At 40.8% G+C, this 25,961-nt stretch overlaps 1 protein-coding gene across 3 annotated transcripts in view; it reads right to left on the bottom strand.

The window, feature by feature from the left end:
* The window catches only part of CFTR (CF transmembrane conductance regulator), a 221,603-nt gene extending 198,180 nt beyond the window's left edge, over positions 1–23,423 (bottom strand). The window contains exon 1 of one of the 3 annotated variants that reach the window (XM_089327932.1): positions 23,283–23,423. Coding sequence is in view for 2 of the 3 variants with exons in the window: in XM_051847972.3 (XP_051703932.3) it covers positions 13,129–13,586 (458 nt within the window). In the remaining variant the exon portion in view is untranslated. 3 annotated transcript variants of the gene reach the window in all.
* Between the last annotated feature and the right edge of the window lie 2,538 nt (positions 23,424–25,961).

Genomic DNA, 25,961 nt, shown 5'->3' with positions numbered 1-25,961 from the left:
TAGCGTGCATGGATGAGTGAATGAATAAATAAATAAAAACCACATTGTATTTCAAAATTAATACTTTTACACTAGCAAGTTCATATTGTAGTGGTTGTCTTTCTGGCTACTAAAATTGCAATGTATAAAACTTAGTTCGGGGTACCGGCGCCACGGCTCAATAGGATAATCCTCCACCTTGCAGAGCTGGCACACCGGGTTCTAGTCCCGGTCGGGGCACCAGATTCTGTCCCGGTTGCCCCTCTTCCAGGCCAGCTCTCTGCTGTGGCCCAGGAAGGCAGTGGAGTATGGCCCAAGTGCTTGGGCCCTGCACCCCATGGGAGACCAGGAGAAGCACCTGGCTCCTGCCATCGGATCAGTGTGGTGCGCCGGCCGCGGCGGCCATTGGAGGGTGAACCAACGGCAAAGGAAGACCATTCTCTCTGTCTCTCTCTCTCTCACTGTCCACTCTGCCTGTCAAAAAAAAAAAAAAAAACACAAAAAAAAACAAAAAAAAAACTTAGTTCGGATGTTATTGGGATTGCTACCTTTGGGCTTTAATAGCAGCTTTAGAAAATCATAATACAGGAAGCAAAATATCAGATCTCATTGTAGTTATATATTTATACCCTGACTTAACTAATTTATGTAAATGCCTCATATCTAATGGTATTAATGATGTTGTTCTATATTAGCTACATAATCCAATCAATCCCACAGGGATCAACCCATTCACTTCCAGAGTTTTCATATACACATCCATATAAATATGAGAGTTCTTCAAAAAGTTCATGGAAACTGTGTATTATAATAAAAATTTGCATTTATACCGTTTTTTTCACCCAAAAAAATTTCATTTTTCAATGCCATTTTCCCACAAACTTTCTGAAGTTAAAGAGTATATATAGGCCGGCGCTGCGGCTCACTAGGCTAATCCTCCGCCTTGCGGCGCTGGCACACCGGGTTCTAGTACTGGTCAGGGCACCGGATTCTGTCCCAGTTGCCCCTCTTCCAGGCCAGCTCTCTGCTGTGGCCAGGGAGTGCAGTGGAGGATGGCCCTAGTCCTTGGGCCCTGCACCCCATGGGAGACCAGGATAAGTACCTGGCTCCTGCCATCAGATCAGCGCAGTGCGTCGGCGCGGCGGCCATTGGGGGGTGAACCAACAGCAAAGGAAGACCTTTCTCTCTATCTCTCTCTCTCACTGACCACTCTGCCTATCAAAAAAAAAAAAAAAAGTATATACATGGGCCAGCACCATGGCTCACTTTGTTAATCCTCCACCTGCAGTGCCAGCATCCCATGTGGGCGCCAGGTTCTAGTCCCTGTTGCTCCTCTTCCAGTCCAGCTCTCTGCTGTGGCCCGGGAGTGCAGTGGAGGATGGCTCAAGTGCTTGAGCACCTGCACCTGCATGAGAGACCAGGAGGAGGCACCTGGCTCCAGAGGTCTCAGATTGGCGCTGCGCTGGCCGTAGCAGCCATTTGGGGAGTGAACCAGCGGAAGGAAGACCTTTCTCTCTCTCTCTCTCACTGTCTAACTCTACCTGTCAAATAAAAAAAAAAAAGAGTCTATATATACAAGTTTCTTGTATATATTATATATTGACTTTAAGAGTAGTAGAGAATACTTCTCAGTTACCAGCTGAAATGAACCAGAAAATATCATGAGCTTCTAGACACGAAAATCTACCTTAGAGCTGAAATGTAGAAGTTCTTTTAGTAGTACAAACTTGATCAGCCTACTTAATTTTTTGATACAATGTGTTCAGAGGTTCAAGACTAAAATAAAATAATTGAAGGTCCTTTTTTCAAAAATAAGAGTAAGTTGTGATACATACATTTACAAAGAAATTTTAAAATAATCACTTTAACTGTTTGGCTTAGAATTAAATTGTCAGTCACCCTGAATGTTCACAAAAAATTTGAAGATAAAACTACCTCAGAGAGGAAAGCCCATCTATAGCAATTTGGCTACTATTGATCTGTAGAGAAATATTAGTGTTCTAACTTAAGCTAGAATTTTATTAGAAAGTCCAATGAACAATATAAGAAAAGGGAAGAAAAATATTCCTCATCTATGTTGTACTTCAGAAAACAATTTGTTAAAATAAATTTTTAATTCAAAAATTAGACTATTACATTTAATTAACATATTGATTACCTCATCTTTTATGGTGATCAGAGCACCTAAAATCTACTCTTTGTGCAACTTTTCAATACAACGCAATACTATTAAGTATAGTCCTCACACCGAGTATCAGTTCTCTAGAATCATCCAGACCACATAATCGCAAGTTTGCACCCTTTGACATACATTTCCTCATCTATCTCCTGCCTCATCCCTAGTAACAATGGCCCCACTTTCTGTTTCTGTATATTTAGTTTAATTTAGAATCCACACATATGTGAGATCACGCAATGTTTTCCTCTCTTATTGGCATATATCTGATAAGAGCTTAATATCCAAAAAATATAAGGAACTCACACTACTCAATAGCAAAAACATAAAAATCAGATAACCCAATTTGAAAATGGGCAATGATACTGTATAGAAATTTTTCTAGGAATAGACATTTGACCCAGCAGTTGGATGCCGGTTAAGATGTCTGCATTGCATATCAGAGTACCTGTATTCAATTCCTGGCTCCAGCTCCTGATTCCAGCTTCCTGCCAATGCAGACCTTGGGAGGCAGCAGTGGCGGCTCAAGTAATTAAGTCCTTGCCACCCATACAGGAGACCTGGATTGAGTTCCTGGCTCCAGGTTTCAGCCCTGCCCATGGCTGGTCATTGTGGGTATTTGGGGAGTGAACCAGCACAAGACAGTGTTTTGTCCATCTGTCTGTCCCTGCCTCTCTGCCTTTTGAATAAAATTTTTTTAAAGAGAAGACACAAACCTGGATAACATTAATGCTTATTAGTAAGAAAAACGCCATATTTACAAGCACAGCCTAACTGAATTACTCAAGTTCTAACCAACAGGTATATTTTAAAGGCTTACTGTGTACCAGGGACTCAGACAGATTTGCTGGTTACTAAAAGGGAGATAAGATAGAGCCTCTGCATGGCAGAATATATTGAAAGATGTGTATGCAAAAAAAAAAAAAAAGAGGGAAAAAATGGTCAGTAGATTCTTATAAGTCAAAAACACCTCTGCAAAACTATCTAGCCATTAAGCTGCCATTTTCTTCTTCTGAAAAGTCCATTTTTCACATCCAAATGTTTCACTTCCTTTGAAAATTAATGAATAAACTATTAACTAAAATTAATGAATAAAGTAATGTTAATTATATGTGAGCCTTAAAATGTTTTTTTTCTAGTTTTTTTATGTTGAACTAAGAATTTTTGGAGTAGACATTTGGCCCAGTTGTTAAGAGGCCAATTAAAACACCTGCATCCTGTACTGATCTACCTGGGTTTATTCCCAGCTCTGCTCCTGACTCCAGCTTCATATTAAAGCTGTCTCTAGAAGGCAGCAGGTGACACCTCAAGAAGTTATGTCCATACTACCTGCATGGGAGACTTGGATAGTGATCCTGGTTAGCAGCTGCAGCCAGGCCTAGTGCCAGCCACTGTGGGCATTTGGGGAATGAACCAGCAAATGGGAGCTCTCTCCCTCTCCTCCCTCTCTCTCCATTCTCTCTCTCAAAAAAAAAAAAAAAAAAAACCTAAGGAATTTTTAAATCATCATTTTGAAGCTTATTGCAATAGAATTTAAACAAAAAAAGAAGGTTTCATGATTTGAAATTCAAATTTTGGTGTCCATGAATATTGGAACACACTCATTCATTCCCATTTGTTTCCATATTGTCCATGGCTGCTTTCCCACTATAGTGGAAAAGACCATGTAGCCCACAAAGTGAAAAATATTTACTACTGCTTTCCCACTAAAGTGCAGAAGCCATGTGGCCTTTACAGAAAAATGTAACAATGGATTTTGGTTTTAAAATCAATGCTTCTGTGTTACTGTTGTTTCTTTTTCTGGAATTCATGGAGATGTTTAAAATAAACATATTGGGCAAGCAAAGCTTCCTACACAGTTTCTCTATGCTTCTGCCTCTAGAATACTTTGCTCACCCCCACTAGCATGGGTTTCATTTCCTTGTTGCTCCTGTAACCAATGCTAGATTCCAAGACCTGGTCCTTGAATCTCCACTAAACACAGCTGTCATCACCTCCAGGTTGCCGCTTCTTACACTTGATTTTCACGTGCAATCCTACACTGTGTAACAATGTTTTGGTCAATAAGAGACTGAATCTAGGACAGTGGTCCCATAATCACCTGGAGACATCACAGCCATCTTAGATGGTTTAAATGTACTCCGTGATGTTCATATAACAACAAAATTACCTATCGGCTATTGACACATTTCTCAGAACAGGTCCCTGTCATTAAGAAGCACAAGACTGCACGTCTGACTGCTACCACATGAAATTCTAGGTTCTTCCCTGGAGTCTTAGTGTTCATTTGGCACTTAGGAATAGCCATGAAGTCAGACAGAAGGTAAGTGCTTTTCTGTAGACACTGCGAAAAACGAGAATTTGTGTGTTTAAAAAGATTCAATTTTAACACGAAGCAAGGATACATTATCTTTTCAAAAATATTGAAAATCTTTTTAGCACCAAAAAAGTCATGATTTTAGGTCAAGCACACATGATTGTGTGCTCTTAATTGTTCTAACTGAAAACAACATCTGAAGACGTTCTCAAAGGTCCATGGTCTCTCGTATATGTTGCGTCCAATGATATGCAAACCAATGCAAAAAGGAGGAAAGTTATGGGTGGGGAAATTATGGGTGGAGGGAGGGTGGAGGTCAGAGCGGAAGAGGTAGTAGCTGGCAGGTTGGTCAGAGGGAGTTCAGGATGGCTCTAGGTAGAATTTAGCCATTGTCATCCCTGGAAGACAGCTTAGTCTTTCTGACTCTCTTGAGTCACACTGTCCCACAACAAGGTCAAACAATGCACTTCAGTATTTCCCTGGTTGCCACCCCGGCCTTGACTGGAATTGTATGAAGGAAGTATTTAGAATTCTTGCTGTCATCTCCTTAATATCTCTTACCTAAGACTAAGCTCTAAATCACTTAAATATATTTTCAAATAATCATATTACCTGACCTTGAGCCACACATGTCGTTTCCTTTTGTATTTTGAAGAGCCCTAGAGGACCTGCATAGGCTGCCAACCCCATCCTGGCCCTTCTTCTCCAATGGCATTTTCTCCCTCCAGAAGCTGCACCACCATCAGCCATGTAGCCCAATCAGCAGGTCAATATGTCACCCTTTGCACCCTCCATCTCCAATCAGTTCCTAAACCTGTTCATATCAGATCCATCTCTCTCTCCATCACTACTGCTACTCCATAAGTTTATCTTTTCTTTTGCAAAACTGCAACAGTTTCTTGATTGGTCATGTCATTTGCCTGCTAAAAATGCAAGGGTTTTTACTTCCATTATGATAAAACTCAAAGAGACACGTGGTGCGGCACAATGGGTTAAGCTGCTGCTCGGGACAAGTGCATCCCATGTTGGAGTGCCAGCTGGAATCCCCACTACTCCACTTCTGATCCAGTTCCCTGCTAATGGTGCTTTGGAAGCAGCAGAAGATGGCTCAAGTATTTGAGTTCCTATCACTGGGGAGACCAGTTGTTGGCTTCTGGCTTCTGCCTGACCCAGCCCAGGCTGTTGCAGCCATTTGGAGAGTAAACCAGCAGATAGATCTTTATATCTCTCTCAATCTCTCTCTCTCCCTCCCCCATACACACTCTGCCTTTCAAATAAATGAATAAATCATTTTTTTAAAAAATAATAAAATGCTCAAAGTTTTCCAAGCCCTTGCTAGGGTTTCCAGACCCATTTCCCACAATCCCTATGGCAGGTTTTCAGGATGAACTTAGGAAACTGAATTCTCTGCAAGGCCATGCTTACTCTTTCTGCCAGTCCTACGCACATTGGCTGCTTCTGAGTTCAGATGTTTCCTAGCTCATGTTCATGCTCTTTGTCTGGATACCTCCTACTGAATAGCCCCCTCTAGGTGTGAATGGGAGAGACATTTCCTTCAGCAAGCCTTCCTTGCCCAGCCTTAGACTGGATTAGGGGCCCCCACTGAGGACTTCCATAAAGCCCCTGAGAACTTGGGTGTCAGAGAATTCATTCCAAGAAGGCAGCAACTAATCTTACATACCACTGCCTTTTCAATGCCTCACAAGGAATGCAGAAGGTAGTGAATCAATGAATGATGGCCTCCTCTAAGCTGCCCAGAATCATGACCTACAAAAGAAGGACTGCTCCGACTCAGCTCCTTAGAGCAACCTCTAATTATATGGGAGTACAGTTTCTGGGCTGAGAGTCCTAACTACACGATCTCAACAAAAATCTTCAAATCATACAGAGAATTGGCAAGCCAGCTGTCCCACAAGGGCTAAGCCATAAGAGACCCAAGGAAATTTGATGGTGTAAGTTGCCCTCAGTGCTGCTTGCTTAACTCCCACTATTGGACTTGTGCCACCATGAAGGACAGCTGGAAAGTCATCCATCTACAATACACATAGTTCCCTATGGGGAAATCACACTGGAATGATCAGCACAAAGATATTTATTACATCCTTCTATTCAAGAGTCTGAAACAGAGTATTGTACTGAATAAGTTAGAAAAGGCTCTGACATCCAGGGCTTTACAATTTGAAATAGTCACTGAGGTCAGAAGACAGCAATAAGTTAGTGGAGCTTCCCAAGCAAACCTGACAAGCCTTGCACGTTGGATACAGCAGTGAGAACCAGATCTGTGAGAGCTCTGTAGGAATGTAATTCTCTACACAAAACAGTCTAAAGAGTAAATTGACTTTTTACAGGCTTCCTACTAAAAGGAGCCTAAGCTCTTTGCTGTCACAAAGCTCTAAGTGAAGCCACTTTGTAATGCTAATTTCACACTGAAACAACCACATGGTAAGTTGGTTCTTGGGGAGCTGAAGCAAAGCAACTGAAATAGTCCTGTTTTATCTAGGACAGTGCACTTGACACATTAATAAAGTAATCCTTCTGTCAGTGTCCCCAGACAACTAGACCCCTATCATAGTCTGTTTTCCCCTCTATACCGCATTGCTTTGCAGGGATTTTGCTCCAGAGAAATGCCCTACACAAGATGCGTCAGGAATCAGTGGATCAAAATGGCCCAAATTGCTACTGAGTCAGAGATGTTTTTTAAATTTTGACAAACAACATATAACTGCATGCTAAATGGTTAACACCCTTCCCTGATGGTTTTGCAATCCTATACTTATATTGTAACTCTATCACAGTGAAATTACAGGTTCCTGTGAAACAATAATAATATATTTTTATAGCAGTGTTCATTCAAGGAACTTTTAAACAAGTTTCAACATTTAGATATTGAATACTGTCACTCTAAGTCCTACTTCCTTCCATAAATCATAAATGGAAAATCATGATTTCCCCAGAGTATCAGCTGGATCTGAGGGATATTTTTATTGTCACATCAAACATAAAATATTGATGAAGCAGTTAAGAAAAATAGATTCCACTGTTCTCTTTGGCAAGGAGTTGACTATTAAAACTGTACCATATACTGTGTGTTTTAAGTCGAAAAGAACAGTGCTAGAAAGTCAAATGGCTATTAATTTAAACTAGCACATAAAAACTATTCAGGCCACACTTCAAAACCAATGAGCAATTTTTAAAACTTGCAAAATTGTAAGAAACAATTATGTAATTATATATACAGATATTTTATATATACATATATAATTATAGACTATCATGTACGAGATATTTTTAAAACTGTAAGTTAAACCAGTAGAAATTCACACAAAATTTACATATACCCTAAGTCAAAACCTCTGAACTATGTAATAACAAAACAAACATGGTCAGCAAAAGGAAGATGGATAGAAAGGAGTATAGAAGGACTGGTGTAGAGAATCTGTATTTGTCAGTGTTTGGGCACCAGTGTTTAGGACACAGGGGCCACTATCCCAGAGATGGGCTCCTCAGTCCCTACAGCAAATAAAGCCAAGACAGGGTATGAAACCCTGGACCATCTTCACGAGAGAGCATTTGTCCATAGACTGACTAAATGGATTCATGGTATTCAGGCACCCTTGGTAGTGGCATCTCACAATATGAATTATTCATCTCATATTGGCCTTTGCTTTATGCATCTATTTCTTTTGATTTGGACAGCTAAACCTCGCCTGAGACCCAACCCTGAGATAACTGATAATTTTGATCAGGATCAGACTAGACCCTTGTTTCAGTAGCCAACTGGTTTCCATTGACAACCTTTCAAAAAACCTCCAACAAATTGAAAAAAAAAATATTTATGGCTCAGTCAAAATTTCAGCTGTCTTCATGCACTATGAACACATCAATAAAAGAAATATAAAATCATTACAATGGACTTTTTATAATACACCATAATAATGTATAGCCAAGTAAGTTTGGTCTTCTTCAAAATTATCCTCTTTATGGACCTTTCATTACATAATTATTATAATTATGCTGCAATTCCCAAAGCATTTCCTTTTCTCTGAATAATTGCCTTTAAAGTTTGCAATTCAATTTATTGGATCACAGTAACTAAAACTTGTCTGTTAATATGGCAAATTACGATGAAAATTTTGATGTTAAGATATAGGGAAAAATAATTTAGGAGCAGACTTAAGTGATCAGTCTGGACAACATGACTTAACACAAGCTGCAAGTATATAACAATGACCATGGCGGGAGATATTTGGCCTAGCAATCAGGATGTAGGTTAACACACTCACATCCCACGTTGAAGTATCTGGGTTCAATACCCACTCCAGCTCTTGACTCCAGCTTCCTCCTAATGTACATTCTGGGAGGCAACAGCAATGGTTCAAGAAATTGGGCCTCTGCCATCCTCATGGAAGATCTGGACTGAGCTCCTGGCTCCCAGATTAGCTGAGTCCAGCCCCAGCCATTGTAGTCATTTAAGGAGGGAACAAGCAGATGAGAGAGCTCTCTCTCTAGCTCACTCTGTCTCTCTCTCTTTCTCTCTCTCTCTATCACCTCTGCCTCTCAAAATAAATAAAAATAAAACAGGAGAAGATGCCTGGCCTAGCAGTTAAGACAATACCTGAGACACCCACATTCCATAACAAAGTCCCTGAGTTCAAGTCCTGGCTCTACTCCCAATTCCAGCTTCCTGTTAATGCACATCCTGGCAGGCAGCAAGTGATGGTTCAAGTAGTTGGGTCGCTGCTACCAGATTGGAGAGCTGGATTGAATTCCCAGCCTTGGCTGTTGCCAGCATTTAGGTAGTGAGCCAGTACATGAGAGATCTATGTCTGTTTCTTCTGTCTATCTCTCTCACCTACCCTCTCCCTCTCTCTCCCTCTGCGTGTGTGTGTATCTCTGCTTTTTAAATAAATAAATAAATTTTTAAAACATTAAAGCTATGGTAACATGAATGACATTTAAAAATAATACTAAAACTTTTAAAAATGACTATGACGAATTGAAATTATTATACATTTAACGAGAAGAAATTTATATAAAATTTTAAAGATAATTCCACATTAAGAGATCAAAAAATACTTTGTTCAAAGGCAAAACAATCAAGGGTATGGTTTTCATTGGTAGCTATTTTCAGTGTCCACATCTATTTTAATGTATAAATTCTAGAGTACTTGTTTAAAAGTCTCTCATTACTATGTTTAACAATTACAAAAGTGTCTTAAAGTGTCTTACTATTAACCTGAAACTTACAGTTCACAATCCTTGGCTGAATTTCCACCCTAGATGTTAAGATTTTTTCTCTGGTCTTACTTGAGACTTATCTGTAGAATTTTTGCGAGAGTCCGATACCCAGTCTTATAAGAGATCTATAGCATTTACACTTGGTTTCTGTGGGGTTATACATAGCTCCTCCAATATAGACCTTAACTTTTGGTATCTTAACTTTTGGATACTATGACCAAAACCAAGTTATATCACCTGATACATAGTTTCATACACAAGCCAACTAGACAGAGAGGGAAATTCAGGGTATGAGAGAATAGAGAACAAATCAAATCACTACTTTAAAAATCATAACAAAATGGAAACTGGAAAAATTTGTTCCAAATCAAAAAAGCATAATCTTTACTGATAAACATTTGTAAATCAAACCAACTGGTATACAAATCATAAATTCTATGCAAATATCACATCTAGTTTAAAACCAGCTTCATATTTTGTAAAGATTTTTCTTAAAAACTACAACTTAATGTACTTATTTTCTACCATATTCATAAACTGAATTTTTTGTGGTAACATTATATTGTTATTTTATGTATATGTGTGCGTGCATATATATATATACATATATTTGCATTATGATAGTTCAGATGTCTTCCAAATTTTGTACTTGATTTAAAATTCATGTAAAATTAAGAAAGTACTTTGGATTTTTCCTCAAACATTTGATTTCCAATGATATAACCTAAACAATTAAAGAGCTATTTAATATATTCCATAACCCTGACCATAATTGTTTTACTCTTTTATGACTCTGAAACAGAAGGGATCATATTCAGAACATTAAATTCCAGTACATTTAACAACATATTATATAAGGATAAAACTTTTTTATTGCATGCTTAGTGAGACCATGTTAGATGAAATTTTCCCAAATTCTCATACAGGCTGATTCATTGTGTATGCAGACTTATACTGCAGAATTATACTCAGCAAAGAGGAACTGCACTCCTTATATAAACAAGACACATGGTACTGTAAAGAATGTTCAAATGTAGTAATTTATAATGATAACAGCAGCTAACACTTACTGGGCTAACATAAACATGCATTTTCTCAATCACAGAACCCTTGGGTCATAAGTCCTATCAATCTCTAAGTTTGAATGGTCAAGTCACATGAACACAGAGATGTGACAGGATTTGCCTCAAGTCACACAGCTACTAAGCAGTAGATCTGGGATTTGAATCCAAAAGATCTGAATCCAAAGTCTGCTGCTCCTCACCAGTGAGCGGCACTGCCTGACCCATTGCAGAGAGTGAGGTTTTTGCCCTTTAGCAGTAGAGTCCTGAAGAAAGTTCATAATCACTAGTTCTGGGTGATTGTCAGTTCCTCTAATAGTAGGAACTTAATTTTTAAAAACACACCTATTCTTAGAGCAACTTATTATAAAATAGTTTGGAGAAAAGAAATGAGTATGCTCGCAACAAATTTCATAGCCATTATAATACATTTTCTTTCCAAATCAACCTGACAGCTTTTTTAAAACTATACTAAAGTTTGCCAATCTATAAAAATTGAAAAGTTTGATGAACAATTGAAAAGATGAACAATATGCTATTTAAAGTCTCTTAGTCCTTAGAATTAACCATGGGATATTCATTCTGAAAACTGCATTTTTAGACTGACTGGCAATTGGGTTCCTCAAAGTGCTGTGGATAAAAAGTCTCCAATTATTGCCAATTAGCAATGTGATTTTAGAAGTAATAGGAAACAGATAAACAGGCCAATTTTACAAAGTAATAAAAGGTGCTGTAAACATCAATAAGAAAGGCAGTTCCAAAGAGTAAAGTCCTTCTGCCCCATCCACAAGGAGGAGATCTCCTTCAGGGGCCAATGGCCTCTCCTTTGCACCTGGGTTTCAGGTTTGCAGCACGTGTAGAGAATCAGAGCTCAGAGGACTGTGAATCACTTTCTCATACACACATTTATGGGCATATTTGTAGCAGAGTTGACTTTTCCAATACTTTAGCATGCTGATTCACTGGAGAATTATGAGCCTGGCAGCATCCTGGGAGAGAGCTGCCCCTATTGGTTCACTCACACAGGTATAGCAACAGGAACAAAGTAGATGCGGTACCTAAAGAACACTTGAAACACGAAACGCTACATCTAATTACACTTCACCTAAGACTCTGAATTTAAACTCTATTTTTAAAAATCTCATTAGAAGGAGTTTGCAAGCTTTTCTAGCTGTTCATTTGCAAAAAAGGATAGGAGCACAATCTCTTCCATGTCAGTTGGTTATAACTTCAGCATCTATTCCCCGGGTTTCACACTTTGCAAAATTCTGATGTTCTTAAATTAATAATAGGTACTATTAGCATTTTGAATATACCTATTTCAATGGATTTGATTTCCTTCATAACAGGAAGAACAATGGAATTCTGCAAAGGCTTGTTAGACTTACTTGGGATTCTAACAACGAAAACTTTGTTTAATCACATAATTTCCAACCCCAGCCCCCATTTTTTAATTCAGTCAACAAATGTTTTCTGAGCACCTACTACATGCAGGAGTGACACGTGGTATGAGTGCCAAGAAAACAAGTTTCTATTAAACATGTATGGGGGAAACGGCGGCGCAAACAAGAATCCTTTATGAATAGCTTTGTCACCGATAAGTTTCTTGGAGAAATCGAAGAAAACAGTTTCACAGTAGCCCACTTGGGTCTAAGAGTCTGCCTTTCCGTTGCAAGCAGACTTGGCTCTACCCCAACAATGGGCTTCAGTTTATTCTTCCATCTCTTCTTAACGCTTTCCATCTTATTGCTCCAAATCCACGTTTTCTTTCAAAACCATGACAGCGCATCTCTTAAGAACCGAGAACAAAAACACTAGTCCTCTCTCCCCGAACCCTGCCCATATCCTCTCCCTCCTCTTTCGTAGGCACGTGTGCTTGCGCAGCTCAGCTGAACACCCTCTCACCTGAAAAAAAGTTTGGAGAGGACGCCGGCCTTCTCCAGAGGCGACTTCTGCATGGTCTCTCGGAGCGCCGGGCTGCCTGCCGGGGCAGGCTGGGCTCGCGCTCCTACTGCCGGACGCCCTGCTCCTCTCCGCGCCCGCCGCTCACCCCTTTTTCTCTGACCTGCCGTGATGTCATTTGCCGCCAACTCCCCCCACCCACCCCCATGGCACACACCTCCCCTTTCCTGCTGCTCCTTCCCCCGCCCCCGCTGCCCAGGTTAAAAGCCCGGCGCTGCCTGGCCGGCCCCACATTCGCTCCAGCCGCCTTCTCCGCCCCGGCGCGCCCCGGCCGCTCCCCGGCCGCTCCTTCCTTCTCGCCTCCTTCCCGCCTGCGCCGCCCCACGCCTCCCTCGCCCGCCGCGGACTCCCGGCCTCCTCCCTCGCGCGCGCTCCGTGCAGCTCCGCGTCCCTACCGTCCAGCCGCAGCCCAGCCCGCGCGGCCGCTCTGCAGGTGCGGGCGGCGACGCCTGAAGACAGAGCCACCAGCGGGAGCAGGAGCGGCAGCACCGCGGCGAGACTCCTGGACCTTCCTCCTCACCAGGTCCCTCCGGCCCCGGGACCTGCCGCCGCCAGCTTCCCTGTGCCATCCTCCTCCTCCTCCTCTTTCTCTTCTTCCTCTTTCCCCGGATCCTAGCCGGGTTCGTGTAAGGTTTGCAAGGTGCATTTTGAAAAGGGAAATACCTCTCTCCAGCATCAAAATGCAGCCTTGGAGAGCCGGCAGGTCCTGCGTTTGTGCCTGGTGGGTTCGCCCTCGCGCCTCCTTCGCGGGGCTGGGGAAGAACCCAGCGTTGTTAGTTTCAGGCTTAGGTGCGCTCCAACTGCGGCTAAGACACCTTTGGAGACGCACTTGGGGGGACGAAAATGTCAACATCTTGCAAAGAGGTAAGAGCAGCTAGTGCCTTGCCCGTCGCCGCCGGAGAGTTGTTAGTTGTCTTTACGAAGTTTTTACTAGTCTAGCTTGCGTTTCTAAGGAGGCTTTTGTGTGCCTAAGCGACAGTGACGACTGGACAGTATGTAAACTCACCCGCCCTCCTATGGATTTCCTGGTCTCGTTCAGCAAAACGTCTTGACTACTGCGCCGGAAGGAATCCAGGCAGCCTTTGAAGCGAAGGTGGCGCATTAACTTTGATCTGACTGAATCTGAGGGCACCTACCCTTTCCTAAGCGTGGGCGCCTTCCTTCCCAGGTTTGGGTGCCTGTCGTGTGGATTTTAAAGAGCCAAGCCTTTAATTTCTGAACTCTATTGTCAAAAAAAAAAAAAAAAAGTGCTAGCATAATGATAGAAAGGAACATACATTTCAATTCATGAATGTGTTCCGCAGGTTTTGATCACTTTCCTTTGCATTTTAATGTCATCTTTTTTCCCTTCTATCTTAAAGTGGGTTTTAAGAAACATTCACATTTTATTGCACTGAATTTTAATAGTAGAGAATAGAAGAGCAAAGAGATGGAACAAAATGATGACAGGATGAATCGGGAAAGAATTTCAGCATTTCTAATTCATGACCCTTGCTTCATAGACTGTGCTGGTGTTTTCCTCTCTCCAGTATCACAAAACTTGAGGCTCTGTTTTCCCTATTGACTTTTCTCAGGAGTGTGAGTGAACTTACTTCATCCACTTCACCATCCTAAGTCTGTTTTCTCCCTACTAGCATGACCCATCAAATGTAAGACACAAATGTTGAAAACAATTGGCAATTATTTCCTTGTTGTTATCAATGAGCAATGACAATGAAGGGATGAAGAATCCACTTCAAGATTACAGAAGCTGACCAATGAGTATGGCTCAAGGAGACCCCAAATACTTTTCAACCAATCTCCCTCCTCTGGAAAGAATAAATAAAATAGTCACCTGAGTTCTTACTATTTGCTGCACATCATTTCATGCAAACCTCACGCTCACCATGTGAGTAAGTGTTGTTATCCTCAATCTTCAACTAGGAAACAGACTAGAGGAGTTAAATAAATGCCACTAATGATAAAGCCAAGATCAAACTCAGGTCTATTTCCAATCTCTCCTTTCAGCATATAGTATTGCCCCTAGTCAAATCACCCATGTAATTTTGTTTACATTTTGCCAGCCACCAAACCCAGTCTTTCTCCTTACACTGGTTTTGTGAAATCAAAACTTTAAAACCTGTTTAACAATGAGACATAAAAGCAGAAATCTATAAATCAAGCAGCTACCAGAATTACATATTTTAATAAATAACACTGAACTACAATATTCTGTCATAAGTGTGTACACACACATGTATAGGAAGACCATAGATCGTTACCATAAAAGCAACACAAATTTATTTTGGCAGAAGTCAGTCTTCACTGTCATTCAGAACTTTCACATTGCCAGCAGACATGTCCAAATGAACTTACCCAGGATTTCAGTATTTGCATCTAGATAGGTGCTTAATACAGGAATACGAACTCATGCACTAAAGAAGTGTTTAAATACGGCTGAAGGTCATGACTGAAATCCAACACATGGCTTTGAGATGTCCAGTTAGGAAAGAGGTCAGTGGTCTGCGATAAGTGTTGAAGTGGACAGTAAGAAACAGTAAGATTTCTCTCTCTAAGCTACTCTACACCAACCCATATTATGTTGTAACAATGTTATAATACCCATAGCTTATACCTATTGGGCGCCATATTGCCAGGCATGATGATAAATGCACCCATGGTTGACCTTTTCTAATCCTTTTAACACCACTGTAGTACAGGTAATTTTTCAATATCCATGTATTACATGAGAAGAACATGAGATACAAAAGCAATTTTCCCAAGCAAGTTTCATAATTAATAATAACAGAAGAGGCTGGAATTTGAACCTAAATAGTATCTTATCTAAACCCAAACTTAATGACTACACATATTTCCCCTATAGAATTTCCTACTAAGTAGGACTGACCTTAAACACAAGAAATTGGGTGACTATTTGTGTGGCATCATTTTAAAGGAACATTAAAAAGATCTAGGCAATGGAAGAGGAGATGATGAGAAAAGGAAGCCAAAATTTATTTAGTCACTACTCTACCTTCAGCAAGGTGCTTCCCACAAAGCATCCCAGTATACGAAAGATCATGAGATAATCTTGTAGTCTTACTTTACTCATCCTGTCACACAGTGTCCGAAGTTTTACCATTAGAGATCGTGAGATGAACCTGCACTATAATTTATCCATCATGTCAGCTTCATTTGCTTATGTTCCTTGGATTCTGTCCTGAGTAGGGTTTAATAGTGATAGATGAGTAGAAATCATGTGTGCACTAAAAACTGGCAAAATAAAGAGAGGAAAGAACACGTCACCTCCCTAGTAAACCAAAGCTCATTACAAGACAGAAGGCAAGACATTGGCTTCACGCTCATAGGCTGATTGTGTTTGTCAGTTTCTCTAAGCTAGGAGGATAGGAGTGGCCACAGCTCTGCCACAGTGTGCCAGTGATGTACTAGTATGCAAACACAGGTTACAGTCTTACAACGTGTTTCAGGACCACAAGGAGGTGTCCTGGTACATGTTGATTATTATTGATTATTGTTGACTTTTACTGTTTGCAACAGGACATTTGGTCTGGCAAATCTGTTTATAAACACACAGGCATATAAACCTCTATTTATATACATATAGACAACTCTTCTTCCCCACAACCTCTTTGGAGACAGGAATTGTGTCTTCTGTTTTCCTTCTGACATTCCTTACTTAGTAATAAAACAATCCAGCGACCATTTTCTCTTGGGGTTACTGACCTAATTGTTGAAATATCATCTTAAAGAAGAAATCAGAAGATATCCAGCGGATGAATGGTTAATATTCTTCTTTCAGCAAGCAAGAGCTTGATGCTGAGGCAGATACAGAATAAAGAGGTACCTCTGCCCTACAAAGCTCAAAACCTACTTGTGGTCATCAAAGTTCACAGAAGATGGTAGCAGACATAGGGGAAACAGCCTGGGCTTAAAGGCAATAATGACATAGGTTTGCAGTCCTGACACCATCTCTTACTTAGCTGAGTGATCCTATTTAAATTATTTAGCTTTTTTTGTCTCCTTTTTCTTTTCAGGAAAATGAGGGTTTTTTTTAAAAGGATTTATTTTATTCATTTGAAAGGCAGAGTGGAGAGAGAGGGTGGGGGAGGGAGAGAGAGAGAGAGAGAGAGAGAGATCTTCCATCTGCCGCTGATTCACACCTCAAATGGCCCAAATGGCTGGGGCTAGGTCAGATTGAAGCCAGGATCCAGGAACTCCTTCAGGTCTCTCACGTGGGTGGCAGGGCCCAAGCAGGTGAGCCATCGTCTGCTGCTTTCACAGGCATATTATCAAGGAGCTGGGTCAGAAGCAGAGCAGCTGAGATTCAAACTGATGTGGGTAATGAATATATCATTTTTTTAAAATCCAGGTTCCTGTGTCCCACAGAGATAGAAATATTAAGCCAAGACTGGAATCTTTTGCAAATAAGAACAGAGTTTATTTGGCAGTCAGGGAATAACCATACATCCACATGCACGAGTGTGGGCTGCCCTACACTGAGAAATACCCCAATATGAGTGGGCCAAAGAATTTCCCATAGGCTAGAGAGAAAAGAGAAACTGAAAATGGCACCTATAATTGGGAAGGTCTGCCAGAGAGTGGGAGAGGTCCAACAGAGACCAGATTTCAGTAGAAAAAAGCTCCAACTACAGCAGCACCTCTAAGCGAGGTCTGGCAGCAAGAGAGCTCTCTCCCACCTTCCACTTCATTTTATATGGAAGGGAGTGGTAGCCTAATTGGATATGTAAATGGAGTAGAGACTTAGCATGCATCCTGAGAAGGTGGGCATATCAAATTGACAGTTAAAGAGATAGGGTTACATTGCAGGGGTACAAGAATTCCAGCTTGCTTAAACTTTACCTACATGCCTAGTTATACCATAACACTGTTGGCACTTAGAAGGGATGCTGGCATTGTAAGCAGCAGTTTAACCTGCTATGCCATAATGCTGAAAATGAGATTAATAGTTTCCACCTCACAGGATTGTTGAATGGGTTAAATCAGAGTCTCTCTGTGTCAGTACTGTGGAAATTTAGGGTTGGTAATAATTCTTTGTTGTTGGGGGCTGGCCTTGTATTGTAGGATGATCAGCAGCTTCCCTAGCTTCCACCCACCAGGTGCTAGTAGGACAACTCCTCTGTTCCCCAGGTAACCAAAACTGACTCCCAAGATAGCCAGATATACTGGGGGAAGGGAGCAGGGTGAAAAGTTACCACTAGTTGAGAACCATTGAATGAACTAAATGTTGTACATAAACAAACTTGGAACCTATTAAGTGTTCAGTAAATGGTAGAAATTGTATTAGGCCGTGTCATGGCATAGTGTGTTAAGCCACCACTTACAATGCCTGTATCCCATATGGGTGTACTGGTTCAAGTTCCAGCTGCTCCACTTCTGATCCTGCTCCCTGTTAATGTACCTGGGAAGCAGCAGATGATGGCTCAAGTACTTAGGCTCCTGCCACACACATGGAAGTCCTCGGCTCCTAGTTGTGGCCTGGCCCAGCCCTGGGTGTTGTGCTCATTTGTTGTTCCCATTTGGGAACCAGCAGATGGAAGAGTTTTCTCTTTCAAATAAATAAATGAGTCTTTTTTAAAAAAAAAATTGTATTAGTCAGCTTTTAGTCACCACAACTAAAACACCTGAGAGAAGTCATTTACAAAGGAAGGTTTATTCTTGCTTAGAGTTTTGGAGAGTCACAATCCAAGGTCAGGCAGCCTCATTGGTCTGCTGCCTGATGAGGGTGGAGGTTGGCAATGAATGGCAGGACTTATGCAGAAGGAAGATCCTATTTGGAGCCAGCACACAAAGACACAGGACACACCCTCATCCATGTGTTCCTCCTTCGAAAGCAATCATGATTCCATCGCAGGGCCCTACCTTAGCAACCTAATCTAATCCAGTAATTTCCCAAAAGTTGCACCCCCAGACACTAATTGGATTAAGTTCTCACCCTCCTAGTACCATTAACATAAGACATGGGGTTTAAATGTATGCATGAGTTGGGTAGCCAAATCATATTAAAAGAATAGCAGAAATTACCATTACATATCACTGATTATAAATCAGAAACTAGTGCAGCATTGCAAAATTGAATGCTACAGCAAACTGAATTCCCTAAAAACTGTCAGAACTCTCAGGAACATTTAATTCTCTCATCCCCTTTGAAGTTATTTGCTTGTAAAGGGTACATGGAAGTGCTCATGGGAAAATGGAATTAAAAGTCTGAGTTTATCTTCTTAAAATATTTATTTGAATGGCAGAGTGGCAGAAATAGAGGGAGAGACAGAGGGAGAGCAAGAGCGAAACAGAGATATTTTGCATCCAGTGATTCTTTCCACAAATGGACTCAACAGCCAGATCTGTGCCTGGCCAAAGCCAGGAGCCAGGAACTCCATCTAGGTCTCCCACAGGGGTGCAGGGGCCCAACTATTTTTCCTGTCTCCCTGCTGCTTTCTCAGGCCCTTTAGCTGGGTTGAAAGTGGAGTAGTTGGTACTCCAATTGGTGCTCAGATACAGGATTCTGGCATTGCAATTAGCAGCTTAACCTGCTGTGCCACAATTCCAGCCCTCCTGAGTTTATTTTATCCAAAAAAGATATTTTAAAAAAATACATGGGATATTCCTACTATGAAGAAACTATGCATGCACTTCAAGGTGATCTATACCAAAATATACTCATATTTTAATTCCATTTTCCATGAACTTTTTTAAGTACCCTTGTATTTGAACCAGATGAAAAGAAGGTAAAGCAGTGCCCTTGCCACTGTAAGATAATTCACTTTTAAAGGCAAAACTTTTTATATGGTAGAAATGTCCTCATTTCCTTCACACTGAAATAACATCTGAAAGCTCTGTGTTTTGGTTCCTCGAATTTTTAAAAAAGATTTATTTATTTATTTTGAAAGTCAGCCTTAGACAGAGGGACAGACAGAAAAAGATTTTCCATCTGCCGCTTCACTCCCCAGATGGCCACAATGGCCAGCACCAGGCCAGTCAGAAGCCAGGAGCTCAGAGGTTCATCCAGGTCTCCCACATGAGTGGCAAGGTCCCAAGCACTTGAACCATGTTCCACTGCTTTCCACAGGCCATTAGCAGAGAGGTGGATCAGAAGGGGAGCAGCTGGGACACAAACCAGTGCCCACATGGGATGCTGATATCACAGCCAGCAACCACAGCTACATGACAACAGCAGCCCTGGTTCCTCTAATGCTAAGCTCATCAGCAGTAGTATTTGTAACAGTGTCCAGATGAAATTTGGCGCCCTGATGGGTCATCTGTAACTTAAAAGTAGCTAGTTCCTTAAAAAGGCTGTACAAAATGGAAGCTTATTAATACCACTAAAGAACTGGAACAATTTTGAGTACCATTTGGAATATAACTTTGTCATAAATACTCATACAGAAAGCTAACAAATCTTCTGAGATTTCCTAACACTGTCGTTTATGAAATGTTTCATTATTTATATCAGTTCTCTTTTTCATGTTCTCTGTTTTCTAGTGAAGTTTTCTTAGAGGATTCATAACACCAGATTAAATTTTCATAGTGATATCATGCTGAAAGCCAGATGCTATGTATAGAATTAGAATAATAGTTTTGTAAATTGGAACTCTAAGAGGAAAGGGTGATTTGTGTTCTCAGATGAGTTCTATGTTAATTTACATAAATGCTTTATGGAAGAGGTACATTTAGAAAGAGTAGTGCACAGCAAGTAGAACAGTGGGTTATTTACTCATTTCTAACTATTTCCCTTTAAATAGAAAACATGTAATAAAAACACTTAACATATGGCATTTGTAATACAGAATAAGAAGAGACTACATGGGAAATTTTACTGGATGTTGTATTATTCTCATAGTCTGATATCTAGTAGAAGTTAATATGCAAGTTCACCTGGAAAGAAAAACTATCCTCCCTCCACTCTACTCACGGAAAAGTCTGCCATCCAAAGACTGAATTATCACTGGATGACATCACGAACAGTATTTTCAGCTATAATTTTTTCAAAAGCACTCATTTTATGGTCATTTATTATACCAATCCATGAGAAAACAAACAAGGAAAGGACATGAAGCCAGTTACTCAAGGACGGCTTTTTCACACAGGAAATTAGAATTTGAAAATTCATAGGCTCAAGGTCTCCTTTCTGATCTGCTTTAACTTACCCTGCCTAGACAGGCTCTTTGAGATCTTGTTTTAGGGCACTAACCTTGCCATGTGTGGATCTTCAAGTTCAATGTGATTAGTGCAACTCTGGTGATTAATTCGCAAGGTCAAAAGGACAACCCATTCCTGGCTCAGTGACTATGGCTCCATGGCCTCCACGGCATGCATCCCTGTGTCTTTGCAGGGTGACCAGAATCTCCTCACTGCAAAACTGCTGAGAGGCAACGCTGATGAGACAATGACAAAACACTTTGGAACACTTCTTCACATGTATACAAATTATCTTCAAAGAAATCTGTGAATACCACTTCAATGATTTTTGGGACAAAGTATGCTAATGAAGTAAGCTGAAATTGATAAACTTGTAACATGTTTTCATCTAAATAAGTCTGACCATTACATAGTTTTACTAAAAACACAGACATAATTGTTTACTAAGAGCAAATTAAGTTTAGCATGATCCTGTCTTTGCAAGAAAAAAAATTATATGTTGTGTATATTTGTTTGCTGTGTAAACTAAATATCTCAGGAAAATCCCTGTGAAGTTGATGTATTTCATTATTTTCTGCATCCCATTTTACAGATGGAGAAACTGAGGTACAGAAGGATAAAAGTCATGCCACATTCAAGGAAAGCTGCAAAATTTTTCTTGAAATCCAGTGATCTGGTTCCAGAGCAGAGCACTTAATCCCAGTGCTGTATGTGTAATTAGACTACATTGAACAGCTTTGCTTGTTTGACTAAGGGGAGCTGCCTTTTACAACTTGTCTTCTTGCTTCTCTGTTTAGGTGAAGATAGGGACTTACCACAGAGGAGAATTTTCTGTTCTTCTGAATTCATCAAGTAGACCATCTTCACTAGAGCAAAGGAAAGTCAGTGGCTATCCAGGAGGAGAGGAAAAAACAAGAGACAGAGACTACGTCTTCCACTGCCTGGGAGGTTCCATGTGCTTAGAATCAACGTGAAGCATTGAGATGACTCTTGTTGGAGCACTCAAATAGACACACTAAGGACACCCAAGGACAACCATGAGAGGAAAGATTTCTGCCAACGCCTACTGCATGATGTCAGATGGGTTGTTCTTGACTTCGCAGCTGAAACTGGAACTCGCTTTTACCCATAAGGTACTGGAGGAACTTTGGAAACTGCTATAGCAACTCTGGAAATCCAAGGAAAATGTAGTCTTGAGTGAGACCGACCGAGGCTGAGAGAATGAGATAGAGAGATCTTCCTCTAGGAACTGCGGTAACCTGAGCAAGGATCTGTTTCCACAGGGTGATAATGGAAGCATCTGACTCTGTGGGAGGCCTATTTTCATCAATGACACACTGCTGTGGTGACAAGGGCTCTGCAGCAGAAAATGGGGTGTGGCATGTGACAGCAGACTGGCCAAGTCTTCCATATACTCCCTTTCACTGGTGTTTGGAAACAGGAATTACACCCCTGGACATAGAAAACCCCAAATTTCTTGGACAACTTGGGGTAGAGGAAGTCCTTGAAAAGAGTTTCTGAATTTCCTACTAACTTCAATATTAAAAAGTAAAAGAGAGAGAGACCTGTGACCTTATTTATACCCCAACAAGTAGGTGAGAGGAGATATACAGGTTGCATAAACTACATGTTTGCATAAGCACTGAAAAAAGTGCAAAGATGTATGTTATCAGCTTATGTCATAAATTGCTAAACTTTTAAATATTGTTTCTCAAAACAAAGACAAGAAATGTATCCTGGGAAATAAGGTGACTTTCTGACTCCCTTCCAGAAATGTTTTCTGGAATGGCTAACGTGTTCCAGCTCTGTGCCAAGCAGGAGACACAATAAACAGTTCTGCCGCAGCTCCCACTGGGCTTCTCAGATCTAAATTTGACTAAAACTGTAGCAAAGCAAAGTGTTAGTTACCCTCTCCCAAAGAAAATAATCAGCATTGTTGTCTCTTTCATTTATTCCAGATTCTCCATAGGCTTGCAAAATCTAAGGTAACTTCTACGTTTCCTTTCTTTCTTCTCCACCCTAGGTCTGAATTCTTCTCCCACTCCTGGTTTTAGGACTGAAAACAAAATCTCAGAACCATGCTACACGGTGACAAAGATGCCCTATTGGACGTAGAAGGAAAGCACCTCCATCAGTTACTTTCAATGTTTCTCCCCAGCTCGTTCACTGGGAATGAATATTCTTATAAACATATGTGCTTTATGCATCTTCTGTAAGTGCTGCAGTTCTACTGCATCTCATGTTTGGATCTAAGAGCATTAATTTCTTTGAAATGTAAAATAAAACACAATTTTTAGGACTCTTTTTTTTTTCCCTTAAAAAACATACAAGAAGCCTTACAAATGGAAGTGACTCAGTCCTCTGTTTCTCTAAACGCCCCCTGCAAACTCACCACTCATGTCAGGCCAGCCTCCAGCAGGTGAGGAATAACAGCGTGTTCTCAAGACCATGTCAGTGCAGAACCCCACCCAGAGCAAAGCAGGAACTCTGCTCCTCAGGCCCCTCATGTCAGGCGGCCAGCATGCCCTCAACTCTAATGGGGAACAGAAACCTTGAACCTTTCTGCACCTGTCTGGTGCTTGGCACGGTGGGAACCCAGCGACTGACAGCTCCCTGGAGGAGCGCCCAGCCATGGTGGAACATCCAGTCCTATGCCGTAGGCGCCTTGCCAGCCAGCAAGCCAGTCACCAGCTGCAACTGCACTGCTGTGGCTTTCAAGACCCAGTCTGGTCATGATTCCAACTGTCAGTGGGAATGCTTCTTGTAATTACCTATCAAAAACCAAAGCCAATCACTCCTGGAAATTCTTTTTCTGGAGTCATATGAGCTGGGAAAAGTAGCCTATTTGATTATTGTATCATATTTTGCTAGCTTTCAAGAAAGTGAATATGAAAAACAATGTGAGATAAATTTATATTGAAATACTACGCGATCACCTCAATGTGCTCTTGTGCAAATGCAAAATATGAGGCTTGTAGCAGTTTAGATAATTCAAAAAGATGCAATATTTCCATAATCTGTATGCCTGTATCTCATGTTGAAGTACCTGGGTTCAAGTCCAGTATCTGCTCACAGTTCTAGGTTCTTATTCACACACACACACACACACACACACACCCCTCTGCTGCTGGGAGGCAGCAGGTGAGGGCTCAAATATTTGGATCCTTGTTACTCATGTAGGAGACCCAGATTAAGTTCCCAGCTCCTGGCTTCAGCCTAGTCCAGCTCCAGCTACTGCCAGCATTTGGGAGCAAACCAAGAGATAGATTCATTTCTCTCTCTTTCTCTCTCTCTCTTTCTCCTCTCTCCTCTCTGTCTTTCAGGTAAATAAAATAAGTGTTCATGGGGAAAATGCCATTATAAAATGTATTGTCCATCAGACAGCATGGCACAGGGATTTAGAATTCTTGCATTGAAGGAGAGCAAGGTTTCCTCATTTTTGAAGTGGGGAAGAAAGAGTTTCCATCAATAGAGCTGTAGTGAAAATTAAATGAGTTGACTGATGAAGGATAATTTCAATAAACTGTGTGTGTCTCCAGTTTCACTGCCTCAAGTTAATGCTGAGCTGACTCTTCTATCATGCCTTGCTTACATGATTATGAAACAATATACATACATATAATATATGTTATATATTACATATATAGATTACATAATCCTTAATTATTTTTAAATGCACCTCTTCTCAACCACTTTTATTTTTTGTTTACTTTCTTCTGAAATAAGGGAAAGTAAAACTCAATAGTAAGAAAAGAGAAAACTGAATTTAAAAATAAGCAGAACATCTGAACAGACACCACACTAAAGGAGACATACAGATGGCAAATAAGCATATGAAAAGATGCTTATCACCAGCTGTCATTAGGGGGTTACAAATTAAAACAATGAGATGCTGTCACTGGCCTTTCAGAATGGCTATAATAATAATAATAAAAAAAAACTGGTAACAGGATCACTGGCAAGAGTTGCTGATGGGGATGCAAAATGGCACAGCCACTTTGAAATATAATTTGGCAATTTCTTACAAAACTGAATACAGTCTAGTCTTAGACATGAGCTAGCAAGAGTACATCATGCTCCAAGCTAGTTATTTACCCAATTGATTTGAAAAACCTGCATGCAAATGTTTATAGTAGATTTATTCATAATGCCAAAAGCTGGGGAAAAAAAACAAGATGTATTTCAGTCAGTGAATGGATAAGAAAACTATGGTACATTTGTATAATGGAATATTACTCATCAATAAAAAAGAGTGAACTATCAAGCTACAAAAAGACAGACACATCTTATATGCCATTTCTAGTGAACGAAGCCAGTGTGAAGAGTCTATGCACTGTGCTGTTTCAGTTACATGTATTGTGGGAAAGGAACAACTATATAGAGATGGTAACAGAGCAGTGGTTGCCAGAAGTTCAGGGTGGCGAGGGGAAGAGTTTAATAGGTGAGGCACAAGAGATATTCTTAGAGCAGTGAAACAATTTTGTTTGATGCTGTAATGGTGCATATAGGACACTATGCATTTGTCAAAACCCATAGAATTTACAGCACAAACAATTAACCTTAATGGACTTGAATTTAAAGAAAAATGGGGAGAACAGGGAAATCCCCAGGAAAGAAAGCCAAATGCAACAGAAGAATCTGCTACAAATATATGAAGCAATCTCAACAGAAGAAATGGGAGGGGAAGGTTCTAAACAGTAATTTTGGAAATGAGTACAGTCTGCAAAATGAAAAGGAAGAGAACCAGCATACGTGCCATCCCAGCTGACAGGGTTATATTCCTCAAGGGTACATCTAACAATTTTCACATTTTTTTTTTATTTTTTGACAGGCAGAGTGGACAGTGAGAGAGAGAGACAGAGAGAAAGGTCTTCCTTTGCCGTTGGTTCAGCCTCCAATGGCTGCCGCGGCTGGCACGCTGCAGCCGGCGCACCGCGCTGATCCGAAGCCAGGAGCCAGGTGCTTCTCCTGGTCTCCCATGGGGTGCAGGGCCCAAGTACTTGGGCCATCCTCCACTGCATTCCCGGGCCACAGCAGAGAGCTGGCCTGGAAGAGGGGCAACCGGGACAGA

This window comes from Oryctolagus cuniculus, chromosome 3 (genome assembly GCF_051225735.1).
Source record: "Oryctolagus cuniculus isolate XC-2025 breed Fujian yellow rabbit chromosome 3, ASM5122573v1, whole genome shotgun sequence".
Classification (NCBI taxonomy): Eukaryota; Metazoa; Chordata; class Mammalia; order Lagomorpha; family Leporidae; genus Oryctolagus; species Oryctolagus cuniculus.
Note: the sequence above shows the minus strand (reverse complement) of the source record. Positions and strands in the feature narration are given on the sequence as shown.